At 38.8% G+C, this 15,381-nt stretch overlaps 1 protein-coding gene across 1 annotated transcript; it reads right to left on the reverse strand.

Moving 5' to 3' along the window:
• Positions 1-144: 144 nt before the first annotated feature.
• asl (argininosuccinate lyase) lies at positions 145-6,988 on the reverse strand. Its single transcript, XM_084940539.1, has 16 exons — positions 6,837-6,988; positions 6,414-6,608; positions 5,916-5,999; positions 5,104-5,160; positions 4,914-5,011; positions 4,738-4,815; positions 4,567-4,644; positions 4,437-4,489; positions 4,219-4,281; positions 3,995-4,109; positions 2,887-2,971; positions 2,090-2,149; positions 1,914-1,997; positions 1,329-1,409; positions 674-780; positions 145-521 (listed from the first exon to the last, which is right to left on the reverse strand). Exons 1-16 carry the CDS (start codon positions 6,849-6,851, stop codon positions 377-379), a joined length of 1,398 nt encoding a protein of 465 aa, XP_084796665.1. The 5' UTR covers positions 6,852-6,988; the 3' UTR covers positions 145-376.
• Positions 6,989-15,381: the final 8,393 nt, after the last annotated feature.

The following is a 15,381-nucleotide window of genomic DNA, read 5'->3' on the forward strand; positions in this document are numbered from 1 at the left end:
TAATGTTGGATCCACTTATGTGACATAAATAAATACACGTTCTTGTCTGTGCAGTAAAATAGGCTGTGTGTCTCTTTAGGATGGCTAGAGAGTAAAGTAAATCACATCAGATGTTTTTGTGGTGGAAATCAGACTTAATCAACCTGTCATGGCACTATTTATTTTCTTTTCAGGTATTTAAAACTGGTCAGTTTCCAGTTTGTACACAATCAATGACAAACATCACATGTTTGCACAGGATGGAAATGGCACTCCATATTAAAGAGAGAAGAATGAAATGTTTGGGAGGCAATGTGGTTCTCAAAGTATAAAGATTTCACTTCAACCTCGCTCTGCAAATCTGATTCTAAAGGTTACACCGAGTGACACCGAGAGGTCACTGTGCGTGTTTCTTCAGCCAGTTCCTCAGATGCTCCACCTGTGCGGCGACGCTACTCTTAGCTGTGCCTCCAGGGGCGCTGTACTGCTCCACACTGCTCCTGTAGTCCCACACTGAGGACACGTCACTTCCAAACAGAGGGCTGAAGGTACAGAGCAGACAAAGAAAAGAAAGAGGAGTTTAAAATTATGGTATGAAAAACATGATAGAAATCAAAGGAATAGAAAATGATTCATTTGGAAGGTTTTAGGCTTTTAGTTTAAAAGTCTGTGTGTGTGAGAAGAAGACAGCCACCTTATAGCAGTGAGATCTTCCACAGTGAGCTGATTCAGGGCAATGTTTTTGGATTCAGCTGTAAACACAGCTTTGCCAGAGAGACCATGGGCCTCTCTGAATGGGACCTGCAACACACAATAACACACAGCTACACTGTAACACACAACATGCAGAAATGCAGGAAAGTATTTTGCAATAAAAAATTCATGCAAATAAACTCATATTAAAAAAAAAAAAAAAAAAAAAAGGAATGACAAAACAGACAATTTGATTTGGAAGATTTAATGCTGAATACCCTTGCTGACAGATTTATGTCTCCTTCCAGGATCAAACAGGGTAGCTTTCACTTGTTAGATAAACCACTACCCAGAGACACTAGTTTACCCAGGACTAGTTACTAGGACTAATAAACTTGTATCCTAATAAAGGCTCTGAAGAGTGTTTGAATTCCTGTACAAACTGTAGACATCATTTGAAATCATTTCTTTGTAATTACTTCCTTGAATATTGTACACAACTAAACTACAAAACTGATACTCAGTAATTTGTTATCTTGTTCTAAAATTTTTTTCAAAAATAATATAGATTAATTTTGGATCCTGAATATTTATAACATAATATAATAGTTAAAATATTATATTATGTAGATGTTAAGGATATATGATCTACTCACCCCCTTCCTCACAAGGTAGTAGGCCAGATCAGTAGCCAGCATGTCAGGACTGAGAGCAGCTTCCATCACAGTCTGATTGATCTAAAACATAAGCAAAAATTAAAGGACACCCTGAACGTTCGCAAGATTATTTGTACACTGAAAAAAGACTGAAGAAAAACTGAAATTCCTCTCCTTGTTTGGAAAACTGTCTCAACTTCCAGCCTTGAGTTTATGGAGCCAGAACTTAAAACCCTACAAAATCTTTCTACGTTAATGTCGTTTGCTAGTCTCCAGAGAGAATCAGCTCTGTCAAATCCTCAGCAGTGCTTGTAATAAAATGTTTAATGCTGCAAGATGACTGACAGTGATGCAATTCTCATAATCCACCTCTACATACAAACACTGCAGCTCAAACTGCCACGATGTCACTGAAGCGTGGAAATGATTCAGCTTTAAGTGAAGCATCTCATTAACCACACAGGAGTTACTGTTTCCATATTAACTTTTTAACATAGTCTTTATGGAAATCAATTACCATCTACAAACCAAGCAATGTATTCGGTTTATTTTTCAAAGGAAACAGCAGTGAACTGATTGTCTGACCTTCAGAGTTGACATGACTCCAGTGGTCACCTGCAGCACAGCCTGAACATTATCATAGCAGTCAAACATGGCCTCCTTATCCTCCTGAAGGGTGAGCACGGTGATAAAGAGAGCTGGATATTAGGAGAAACTTGACTTCCTTCCAAGTGAAACCACGTGAAGACAGACTTTCATACCTGTAGGTCCTTGTTGTACGTGCTCGGTAGGCTCTTCAGCGTCATCATGAAGCCCGCACACTGAAATACAAAAATCACAGGAAGAGTTTTGTGAGAAAACTGCAGCGAGTAAAGAATGAAAGCAGTAAAGACTATGAGAGCACAGCACGTCTGAATGCTCATGAAAGGTGATACTGTTGTAGCTGCGAGGCAGACAACTACAATAAAACTATTATCACCCTCCACACTGATGAGCCTCTGCCTCCTGTTCCCAGGTTTCATCATACAGAGCTGTGTTGATGATAAATTATGAAGGATCTATTGTATCACTATAATAAAAAATTAAATTATTAGAAAATAGACTATTTATTAACATGTGTTTTTCTCCAGTTTGTCACTGTACTTTTATACTGAAACCAGCCAACTGTGATTCTAGTGACGGAAAACTAGTGACTGCTTTAGGACACACGAGGGCGCTGGTACTGCAGAGGAAAAACAAGCTGTTCTCCAGAGAGAAAAATCTACAGTTAGTTCCACTTTTAAACATATTGACCCTTTTTTAAGAAGTTAAAATATGAAAGCAAAGAATCAGCTATTTACAACAGGAAGAAACAGGATTTAGGGTCTACACTTGAACTAATGGAAGTGATCTCACACAGCACATTACAGCTATACCGAGATATTGAAAAGAGTTATTGAAGCATCATTGGTGTTTCTATATTATACATTTTTTTAAGTTATCTGGCAAAATAAAATTGCAAGTGTGAGCTACTGACATGCGTAGAAAGACAGCATTAAAGCCAACCCTTCAGTCTTACCCTGCCAAAGGCACGACCTGCTTTACTCCTGATCAGCTCCAAACTGTCAGCATTTTTTTTCTGGGGCATCAGACTGCTGCCGGTGCTACACACAGACACACAAATACACATGAAGGGCAATGAAAATGCAGCATAAAATAGAGTAGGTCATAGCAGAGAGATCAGTGCTAAACGGACAACTACAGAGAAAATAATGATTCAAACATAATATTTCACTTTATTAACTTATAACACAGCTTCGTGACTGCAGCCTTTGCACTTTGGGTGCTGTAAATGTTGAATGATGAGATGTACACTTTTAGGCTCAGTTTTATTATAGATTAAATACCAAGATTATGCTCACAGAAATCCAGTGAACTGTCAAACCTCTGCAGCACAGGTGTCAAACTCCAGGCCTTGAGGACCGGTGTCCTGGAGGTTTTATATGTGCCCTTGATCCAACACAGCTGATTTAAATGGCTATATTACCTCCTCAACATGTCTTGAAGTTCTCCAGAGGCCTGGTAATGAGCTAATCATTTGATTCAGGTGTGTTGACCCAGGGTGAGATTTAAAACCTGCAGGACGCCGGCCCTCGAGGCCTGGAGTTCGACACCCCTGCTCTACAGTTTCTAGAGTGCTTGTTTTATTTTCTCATTAATTTAGAATATGTAAATAAAGGAAACAGGAATAAGTCAGGGGAAATAGCCCCTTGGAAAAACCTGGCTTCAACTCACTTGGGTTACTTTTTCCACTCAGTCCTTTTCCTTTGCTTGCTGCAGCATTCCGATCTCTGTCTAACTGTGATTGGATGTGTAGATTAGCATTATTACAGTTTCTTTGTTTGTTGTTGATTTAGATTGTTTAATTGAATTATTAGCTTTACACTGATTATTGATTTAATTTGCCTTGAAACAACCCGTAAAATAGGTAATAAGAAACTTTCATGAAGTAAATAAACTCCTGAACAGCTCTCCTCTTATGTGCCAGTAATTATTTTCCAATATGTAAATCACAGATCTTTACATACATTGATTTTATATGAAAGCGGTGTTTCATGTAATATTGAAGTTCATGGACAATGTCACAAATCTTGCTAAAGAACTGCAAAATAAAAGCATGAACCGACCTGTAGGCATCAGAGAGCGCGATGAAGGAGAACTCTTTTGTGCTGTACAGTATCAGGTCCTCGGCCATCTTACTGAGATGGGTCAAACACAACGAAGCCCAGAACAAGAACTCAGCTAAATAAACAGACAAGTGAACATGAAAGGACTCAGAGTAGAGTTCATGTTTTTCACTGCTTGGATCCATTTTAGTCTGAAAGCTTCCTGGTGTGTACAGTTTACATACCAACAAAGTCTCTTTGGCCTGTGGCATCCATGCTGTTTAGACTGATGCTATCAAACCCCAGCTCTGCAGATCCAGAGGACAGCAAATGTTGTAATTTCTGCTCATTTTTGAATTCATATTTTATAAAAAAAAAAAAAAAAAAAAAAAAAAAAAAAAAAAAAAAACACAACAGTTAAATGACAAGAAGACATTGGTAACAAAAAGCCAATTGGACTGACCTCTCTGCAGGAGCTCTCTGTCGATGTCGAATGGAGTCCCAGCGATGGCGCCACTGAAAACAACAGGATTCATTTTATGATATCTGTGAGACCAAAATGAAAGTCACACACGAGCGCGTTCAGGGCGTACCTGCCGAGAGGTAAAACGTTAACTCTTTTCTTGAGCTCCTGAAGCCGCTCCACATCTCTGCTGAGGGCAACAGCGTGGCTGGAGACAGAGATGCACGAGACTGACGTGAACACCACACTGTCTTATATGAAAGATGGGAAAAGTGCAAATATGTCAGTACAGGAAGATCACCTCAGAATCCAGTGGCTCCATCTGATTGGCTGTGCCCTCTGCATGTGGGTGTAACCAGGAAAAAGGACTTCAATTTCTCTGAGTTTCAGAAAAAGTGATGGAAAATGTCATTTTTTAAAAACTGCAAGGTTACAGCAGAGCACATGTTTACGTATGCCAGCGTGTGTTTGTCTCACACTGCCGCCCGCTCCACCATGGTAGTTATCAACTGAAGCGCGTTGTCCGTAAGGGTTGAGATTGCGCTTCGCAGCCACAACCTCATGTCAGTCACCACCTGATCAATCAAAACACACAGAGGGTAATATTTTAATCTTTTCTATTCTATAACAGTTAAATCATTACAGTTTTAATATCACAAACACAGACCTGGTCATTCCTGCTCCTGCCTGTGTGCAGCTTCCCTGCAGGTGCACCAATCAGCTCCTGAGAAAACATGCAGCCACACGACTATGACATCTGTCACCACAGCGATCACCAAGCCCTCAACGGAGGAGGAGATCAGTGTTTTATAGCCCAAAACTGAAACAATAAAACACTCAAATTACATTTTATCGTTGGCAGTTTTTTTCTTCTATATCCTCCACACATCAGGGTAAGACCAAAGCGATTTTACAGAATCTTATTCTCAACAAATAGAAATCGCAACAGCCATCAGGAGCGATAAATAGTATCTGAACCCAATATATGTGTGTACATTTTTTTTTAATTGTTTTCAGCAGTGGTAGCACACGCATTTAGTGTTCTACTAAAATCAACAGTAGAACTTATAAATGTAATTTTCATTGTTTTCTGGAAAATACTGATGTGGAATAAGCTCTATAAAGCTTCTGCTGCACCATGCAGCACTTTTTGGTAGGATCAATTCAACAATTAGAACACTGTGCAAAACATAACCTGTATATTTTTAAAAATACTTCTCTGCTTCCACTAAGCTCCATTTCCCTTTCTTCTTTCTCCTCTAACCCCAACCAGTCATCTCATGTGGCTGTGCCTCCCTGAGTCTGGTCCTGTTGGAGGTCTCTGCCACTGTCACCAAGTACTACCTCATAAGTCAAACTCTGTTCACTGCACTTTTCTTTTTAATGTTGTAAGGTCTTTGCCTTATGATATAAAGCATATTGAGCTGAGTGTTGCCGTGAAAACGAAAGGAAAAAGAAATTCTACAAGCCATAACTCACCTTTAGTCTGCGCTCATTGGCAGTATGAATATCTTCATCTCCGGGTTTGATGACAAAAACACCTCTAGACCACTCATCAGAAATCTGCAGAAACAAATAGCGACTATTTTAAAATATAATCCGTAAATAAAATATATTAATACATAGGAAGTTTTCAGTAACTGTGCATGAGTATAGCAAATGTCAGTCCTGGTTACATAATGACAATCGCACCAATAAAGCAGAACCTCAGGACAGAGAGGGCACCCTAAAAAATGAGCTGCATGAAAGAAGAACTAAGGCTGTTTAGCAGCTGACAGATGTCACATGATGACACCATTGTGCAGCTCACACTCAGTAGAGGAATCCTGCACCATGGCACATTTTCAGCTGTCATCTATTAACCAGCCAAAGGGAAGGCAGTGATACACATAACCATGCAAGTGATTTTCTGCTACTGCCAGCCTGTGGTTGCCCCTGAACTATCTTTCTTAGTTGCGGTTTATGTTGTGACTTCACCTGATCCATCCCGTGTAAGATCTGCTCCATTTCGTCCGTGCTGACAAGCTTTGCCCTCTCCAGAGCTTTAACATAAGCCTTGCTCCCACGGATGTCTGCATCCCACATCCTCTGGTCATAAGCGATTGAGGCATTGAACTTCTCCATAATAGGGTCCGTGTCTCCAACAAATCGACCTCCCCAGAGTTTACTTCCCTGAGAAGGAAAAGGGTAGCAAGAAAAAAAAGTAAAGAAAAAATTCAAATAGGTCAAAACATTAACTTTACAAGGTAAAACTCCGTGGCTTTGGTTGGTTTATTGTTAGCTAATGTGCCCTCAATGGAGAAGAGACCCCAGTTTGACAGCTTGCTTTTGTTGTTAAGTGTCCAGCTGGGTGTTAAAACAACAAACGCGCCAATGGCCGTACGTCGTTTGCACGCTTACCTCTGTACTGGCCATGTTTAACTGACAGTAGGCGTCTGTAGCGATTTAATGTTGGTTTTGTAGTTTAGCTGAATTAACGCTGAAGCACTCAGACGTGTGGCGAGAACGAGGCTGCTGCCACTGAAGCGGTTGGTGTCGCTTTAAAAAACGTCAGAGGAGACGTCCCGGCGTCTTGCTACGTTTAGGGCTCCGTTGCAACGTAACAGGTGTACAGTCAGCAGAGTTGACGTCGTTCCGTTGGGAAACGTCTTTTTTTATTATTATTATTAAAATGTTGTAGTCTTGATTTCAAACATGGTATCTTGGAAATTGTCTGTAATATATATTAATTAAATCCTAAATGTTGATGACATTTTTTTTACTTTTTACAACACTTTTGCGAGGGAGTATATCTTATGTTTTTCATGGTTGAACATTTAACTCTTTGGAAAGACCTCCAAAGTTATATATTTTGCTAACCGAAACCAACAATTAACACAGAAATGTTTACAGTGATGATGGATTAATTATCATTCTATCAGCACTGAACAAAGATGCATGTTGGATTTGTAAGAAAATTAAAACCAAAAACTTTTTAATGAAGACGAATACTTCTTAAGGAGAGAAGTACACATATTTTGAACATGTCTACTGGAAACTATTTAAGTTGCACTGACTGCTGATAGCAAACACAACCATATATTTAACATTTATCTGCGTTGCTTTTGCGACTTTGATTCCTTTGTGTTGTTTTCAGATCTTTCATAGGGATTTTTTTTTATCTGTGTGTTATTTTGTTTATTTAAGTGTGTTTGTATTGTGTATTGTGCTGTGTACAATGACAACAAAGGGATTCCGTTCAGTTGTCCTGTCCTTCTGTTTGTTATGTGTTGTACACTCCAGTACACTAGATGGCGTTCTGTGTTTTTCTTGCCTGTGGAACAGGAAACAGGCGAAAAGGCGCCAAGTTTCAACATGACTAGGCGTGTTTGTGACAGCAGAGAGCAGTTCAATTTAATACACCGGAGTGTACAGTTGGACGCTGCTGTTTTCCTCATTTGAGGTAAGTTAAAAAAAAAAAAAAAAAAAGTTGAACTCCCTTTTCTCGACAAAAGCTTTGGCTTCATAATAGGTGCTCGGGTCGCCGGGATTAGGTTTTTATAACTTTTGGGCATTTAGTGCCGATCTACCGCTGATATTGTTAGCGTGATCGTTTTCCACCTTGAGGAAGCATCAGCCAAAAAAACATATTAATTTGGTGTGCAGTGGTTCCTCGCTATAACGCTGTTCACCTTTCGCGGCCACGCTGTTTCGCGGATTTTTTTTTTTTTGTGCAATTTTGTATATATTTTTCTGTTTGTTGTACAGCGCATTGTGTGCCCGTCCTGCGTCTTGATTGTCAATTGTGGGCTCAAAATGTGGTCATAAATATTTTGTACTTGTAAATCAGGATTTGTATGTGTAAAAATAATTTGTGTGTGTGTGTGTGTGTATATTACAAAAAAATAAAAAATAAAAATTGTGTGTGGATTTAGCCAAAAAAAGCCCTGCAAATTACAAGTACGAATTTTGACCCTATTTTTCTTCCTTTCATCTGATTGGTCAATGTCATGTCAATCACAAATGTAACAATCCAATCAGAGAACAGATGGGTTTGGCTGTCGGAGGGGCGCTTTTTTTTTTTTTTTTTTTTTTTTAAACTGCAGGTCTTTGAAGGGAATAAATGCCCTTTTACATGCCAACCCAGCGTTTTCCTTCATCACCACGAAGGAAAACAGTCTGTGGTCGTCCGAGTTTGGTGATTTTTGTGTCACAGGTCTACGTGTTTAATACAGGGACTTCCACGGGGGCAGGGCAGTGTTTTGGAAATGACAGTCTTCATTACAAAGCTTTCTTCGTTATGAATTTGAAAAACTAGCAAAAAAAACCAAACTCTTGTAGAGGACATAAAGTCAGAGATAGAAACGACAAGGAGCAGGTGCATCTAGTACAGGTAGAGCTGCTGCAAAAACCCACAGAGCCCAGCAGCCAGCGCAACAAATTCTGGATCCTTGGCTTTTAGTTAGCATTAGCAGCACATCCTGCGTCCGATGTGAAAGGACTTTTATGCTGCGCACTGTGACTCACAGCAATGGTCCCGGGTCAGCCCTGACTTTGTGTTAAACTAATCCTACAGTAATAATGGTATTTCTAACCACTGATATACCACGACTTTATCCTTTCAACAGCTACTGAAAGTTAGGGGAAGTAACTGCTATCGGATATTTATATAGAGATCCTCCAGCTTCAAACTGTATTACCCTTCAAGGACCTGCAGTTCAAAAAAGTGCCCCTCCGACAGCCAAATCCATCTGTTCTGATTGGATTGTTACATTTGTGATTGACATGACATTGGTCAATCAGATGAAAGGAAGAAAAATAGGGTCAAAATTCGTACTTGTAACTTGCAGGGGTTTTTTTTGCTAAGTCCACACACAAATCTTTTTTGCGCATGCACAAATTTTACACATACAAAACATTTATGACCACATTTTGAGCCCATAGTCAATCAGTCTTGTGCCGTGTCTCCTGTACAGTACACAATGCGTTCAGCTTGTCAAATTTGTGACCAATATCAGGCGCCCGTGATCGTGTATACAGCTGTCCCTACACATATACTGATATGTCAGCAGGTTTCTAATCAGTGCGAGCGTCTAAGCATTAACTACCAGTGGAAAAACTATAGATTCTACTAACCTCGAATAAAAATTGAGCACCCGCCCTTTTCCTGATGGGTGCTCCAAGTGCCTTTTTCTTGAGGCTTTTTCTTCTTAAAGAACGGTGATCACTGTCGGCCTCTCATTTTTGTTTTTTGTTTTTTTTAATATTGTTGCTGGTTTTGTTTTTTTTAAGCACAATTCATCGGCAGCACGTTTTAAAGCAACTATAGCCCATCCCATGTAGCAGTACGTTAAACTGACTAAACTCGTTTTATGGATTGATGCTCTCCCATCTGCTCTCCTGACTATGGTTTGGTCCGTTTACAGCATCTTTTTCCTGCCATGCGATTGCAGCTCTGTTTCTAGCCACCACGTAGCACATTATTTACCAGCTTGTCCAACTTCAGTAACCCTACAAACGTCACTGGTGTTTAGTTTTGTCTTCATTTATGTCGAAATTAACAGCAGCGCTTTACGTTTGTTCGATTTTCTTCTGCTTATCTTTGGCCGGCTCGTGCGTGTACACGCGTGCGTACGTACGTTGGTGTGCGTGGGTGTACGTTGGTGTGCATGAGTAGGTAGGTGTGCGTGAGTAGGTAGGTGAGCGTGATTTTCTGTTTGTTATTGCTATAATCGCCCTCATTGGGTCTACTGTGATTTTTGCCTGAGTGCGTTTTGGGTTTTGTTTGGGTTTGTTTTCTTTTCCTGTTTTAGGTACAATCCTTTATGCCAGATGGGGAGAAGGGTCCTAAACAGAGTGCCTCATCTCCCATCGAGTGTGTTTGGTGTGCACTTGTTACTCCTACTTGTTGTTTTAACAATTTAGCTGCTAGCTTTTGGTGTTTCCTTGTTTTTTGCTTGGCAATCATGCAAGTCCACGTTATTGTTTTAATTTGTTTTTAACTGTAATTAAAGGTCAGTACAGTATTCACTAAGAACTGTGTGCTCTATAACATAAGCAGTGAAGTAGAAACAGGTGTGCATTTTAGTCGACGATCACGATAGTGAAACTTTCAAGATCACATTCCTCGACAAGTCCGATCCACCAGCAAGTCACCTTGGCAGTCTTGATGACGTTTATGTGCTGCAGAGTGAATCTCAGACTGGTGGGAGTGAGACGTTTTCACAACAGACTAACACAGTCGAAATGAAACCAGATCTCTGTGGAAATATGACTCTGGAAAACCAACAAGGTGATTCAGAAAAGCTGCCGGTTGGTTTGTTTGCACAGTTTAGCAATTTGGAAAAAGACAAAGCTCAAATTCCTAAGGTTTCTGGTATCCAGAATCTTTCCCGTCTGGAGATTGGTATGGGCTCAAATTGTGGTCATAAATATTTTGTACTTGTAAATCAGTTTTGTACTTAAAAAAATCAGGATTTGTATGTGTAAAAAGAATTTGTGTGCATGTAAAAAAGACTTGTGTGTGGACAAAAAATACATGTAAAACTCTGCACTCAAGTTACAAGTACGAATTTTGACCCTATTTTTCTTCCTTTCATCTGATTGGTCAATGTCATGTCAATCACAAATTTAACCAATCAGAACAGATGGGTTTGGCTATCAGAGGGGCACTTTTTTGGAACTGCAGGTCCTTGAAGGATAATACAGTTTGAAGCTGGAGGATCTCTATATAAATATCCAATAGAAACTAAGTCCCCTAACTTTAAGTAACTTTTGAAAGGATAAAGTCGTGGTATATCAGTGGTTAGAAATACCATTATTACTTTAGGATTAGTTTAACACAAAGTCATGGCTGACCCGGGACCATTGCTGTGAGTCACAGTGCGCAGCATAAAAGTCCTTTCACATCGGACGCAGGATGTGCTGCTAATGCTAACTGCTAACTAAAAGCAAAGGAGCCAGAATTTGTTGCGCTGGCTGCTGAGCTCTGCGGGTTTTTGCGGCAGCTCTACCTGTACTATGTGCTCCTTGTCGTTTCTATCTTTATGTCCTCTACAAGAGTTTCTGGGTTTTTATCTTCAAATGTTCAATAAAAACATGTATCGCTAATTCATAACGAAGAAAGCTTTGTAACTATCCCCACTAGTGAAGACTGTGTCATTTCCACAACAATGCCACAGCATTGTTGAAAAGGCTCTGGAAGTCCCTGTATTAAGCACATAATCCTGTGACACAAAAATCACCAAACTCGGACCACCACACACTGTTTTCCTTCGTGGTGATGAAGGAAAACGCTGGGCTGGCATGTAAAAAGCCATTTATTCCCTCAGGACCTGAAGCTCCATAAAGCACCCTTCCAATAGCCAAACCCATCTGTTCTCTGATTGGTTAAATTTGTGATTGACATGACATTGACCAATCAGATGAAAAGTAAAAAAATAGGGTCAAAATTTGTACTTAAAACTTGAGTACAGTTTCACACGTATTTTTTGGTCCACACAAATCTTTTTTACACACACACAAATTCTTTTTACAAATACAAATCCTGATTTACATCTACAAAATATTTATAACCACATTTTGAGCCCATAGTCAGCAGCCAGCGCAACAAATTCTGGATCCTTGGCTTTTAGTTAGCATTAGCAGCACATGCTGTGTCTGATGTGAAAGGACCTTTATGCTGCGCACTGTGACTCACAGCAATGGTCCTGGGTCAGCCATGACTTTGTGTTAAACTAATCCTAAAGTAATAATGGTATTTCTAACCACTGTTATACCACAACTTTATCCTTTCAACAGCTACTGAAAGTTAGGGGACCTAGCTTCTATCGGATATTTATATAGAGATCCTCCAGCTTCAAACTGTATTATCCTTCAAGGACCTGCAGTTCAAAAAAGCACCCCTCCGACAGCCAAATCCATCTGTTCTCTGATTGGTTAAATTTGTGATTGACATGACATTGACCAATCAGATGAAAAGTAAAAAAATAGGGTCAAAATTTGTACTTAAAACTTGAGTACAGTTTCACACGTATTTTTTGGTCCACACAAATCTTTTTTACACACACACAAATTCCTTTCACACATACAAATCCTGATTTACAAGTACAAAATATTTATGACCACAACTTCCCTGGCTGTGTGTGACTTTCAACTTACAAGTACGAATTTTGACCCAATTTTTCTGCCTTTCAGCTAATTGGTCAGTCTTAGATAGCAGTTAGCATGTGCAGCATCCGCTGTGAAAGGGCCTTTATGCTGTGCAGGTGACTCACAGCAATGGTCCCGGGTCAGCCCTGACTTTGTGTTAAAGTAATCCCTTTTTTTTTTTTTTTTTTTTTAATTTATAGATTTTATTTTCAGTCACAGCAGCATGTTAATAACAAAACATTGAACATACAGTAGTTTGCTGTTCAGTATTTACAATACCCCAAAAGATAACAGAAATAGAGAAGGAAAACAACAAAAAACAAACAACAACAAACAAATATAAAAATAAAATGTATAAGGGACATTCAGTGTACAGTGTTACAGTGTGTTAAAGTAATTCTAAAGTAATAATGGTATTTCTGTCCACTGGTATACCACAACTTTATCCTTTCAACAGCTACCGCAGGTTAAGGGACCTAGCTTGTATGACCCCTATGGGATATTTACATAGAGATCATCCAGCTTCAACCTATATTGCCTTTCCAGGACCTGTAGCTCAGTAAAGCACCCCTCCAACAGCCAAAACCATCTGTTCTCTGGATTGGTCAATGCCATGTCAATCACAAATTTAACAATCAGCTGAAAGGAAGAAAAAATGGGTCAAAATTCACACTTGTAAGTTGAAAGTTGTACACAAGCAGGGAAATTGAGCGCAGAGTTCTACACGTAGTTTTTTGCTTTGTATCTGTCATTAGACCTTAACAAAAAAAAATTGTAACTTGTGTAAATGTTTTTTACAAACACAAATTCTCATCTGTAGATGCACAAACCAGGGGTGAAATCACCCCCAAAGATTTCTTACTTTTTTGACAATATTTGCTGTTTGTGTGACACACTACTAAAAATATAAAAAGCATACAGTACTTGGTTGAGACGTAACATTTTAACAACAAAAGTATAGATAACCCCCCCCCCCAAAATGGTTTGTTCCAGCTCTCCCCTGCTCTGGCTCTAGCGCCCTTTCTGCCAGAGCGATGGTGGCTGAGACGCAGCTGAGCGGAGGTGTAAGTGCCTGGCTTAAAACAGGACGTATTAGCTGCATTTAACCTTCAGTTACTCTTTATATAGTTAGGTAGGAGTCAGACCATGTTTCTTTTTAGCTCAAAAACATTACACCAGGTAACCTGCAGTGTTGAAAACTTGTTTTCCGACAATGTTTGCTACCTTACAATCCGTCCTGCTCTGTAGTAAAATCAGCGACATATGACCGTCCTGTTGCTGCCATTGAAATTTATACAGCCTATTTAAAATCTAAAACTGAAAATTGTCCGTAGCCTGCTGTTGTTACCACTATCCTGTTAGAAATGGATACTAACTAGCTAACTGACTGAATGCCCATTAACCTTATAACTCCTGGTGTGTGTTTGTGTAGAGAGAGACAGCCAGGTACATAATGGATATAAGGACGTTTTGGTTTTTTTTGTTTTTTGTTTTTTTTGGGGGTTGTTTTGTTTTGTTTTTTTCAAAAAAAAAAAAAGGAGCCACATTCAGGTAAAAGTGTAAAATCAAATGATCCATGAATCAGGAATAATGTTGGATCAGTGTTTCAATATTTATCTTTTATTAGATATACATGCGGTTTGGTTATTTGCCTTTTGGTTGAAAGTACACTGAGAGAGGACTTTTTGTTAGTGATCTTAATAGTATTTTTTTATATTAATGTAATTTTTCATTTAATTGAATACAATCTATTTGTGTATGATTGTCAGTCCAAAGAGGGAGAGAGGAAAGAGGGGAACATGAGGAGAAAGTAAGAACCAGGTAAGAAAACAGACAGGGAACAGTGACAGGCAAAACAGAAACTGTTAAACTGACAAAGAGAAAAAACCTGATTTTACTCACACAATCAGGAAGTTGTGTTCTCCCTATATTAAAGCTGCTATACAGAATCTGCTAAACAAACTGGGTTGAAACATTTTTGACCCTCTTTAACAACATTCCAACATGACATTATCATTGATTGGGGAGATTAAAATTAATGATATATTTTTATGTAGTTCAGCCACAACTCTTCTAAAACCTCAGCCAGTAATAGGTAGGCCAACTTTTGGACCGTCCAGTTGTCTGTATGACTGCCGCAGTACGAACATCACATTTGCAGAAAGTGCCAAACAGAGCCCTGGTTCCCTGTTTTAAGCTTGTTTCAAAAGATTCTGTACTGCAGCTTTAAATGTTTTCCAAAAGCACACATACACTTACCTTATCAGAGTTTCTCAAACTTTTTACAGTGTGTACCACCTGATTAAAAAATGTCAAGCTCTCCCAAGTACCACTATGAAAGCATGAAACTCATAAATCTTACAACACAAAATTAGTATTATAAAATTAGTGTCTGCAGTAAAGATTTTTTTTCATACATTTTATACATTCTACCACAGGCAAAGCTGCCTCCATTTTTAGTTTTATTTTTTAATATTTTGTATTTTATTATAATTTTGTAATTTATTCTGTTTCTGGAGTGTTTTTTATGTATCTGTATTATATTATACATACACATTAAAAGTGAATCTCTGTCCAAAACATGCACTCAGTTTACTTTTTACTCACTATGAGCATCATTCATTATTCCTCCCCAGTAATTAAGGTTAGGATATGTATTTTTTATTTTTTTTATTCCAATCCATTCTTCTTTTGCAGCATTTAAATAACCTTTATCAGATTTGATGGTTTTGTTACAGACTTTTCAGTGTTTTGTTTTTCTTTCACAAATGTGGGGATTAAATTGTGTTAAAATGTACAAAACAGTGATGTCATG

The sequence above is a fragment of the Perissodus microlepis genome, chromosome 10 (genome assembly GCF_051167445.1).
Source record: "Perissodus microlepis isolate ML-2025 ecotype Zambia chromosome 10, ASM5116744v1, whole genome shotgun sequence".
Classification (NCBI taxonomy): domain Eukaryota; kingdom Metazoa; phylum Chordata; class Actinopteri; order Cichliformes; family Cichlidae; genus Perissodus; species Perissodus microlepis.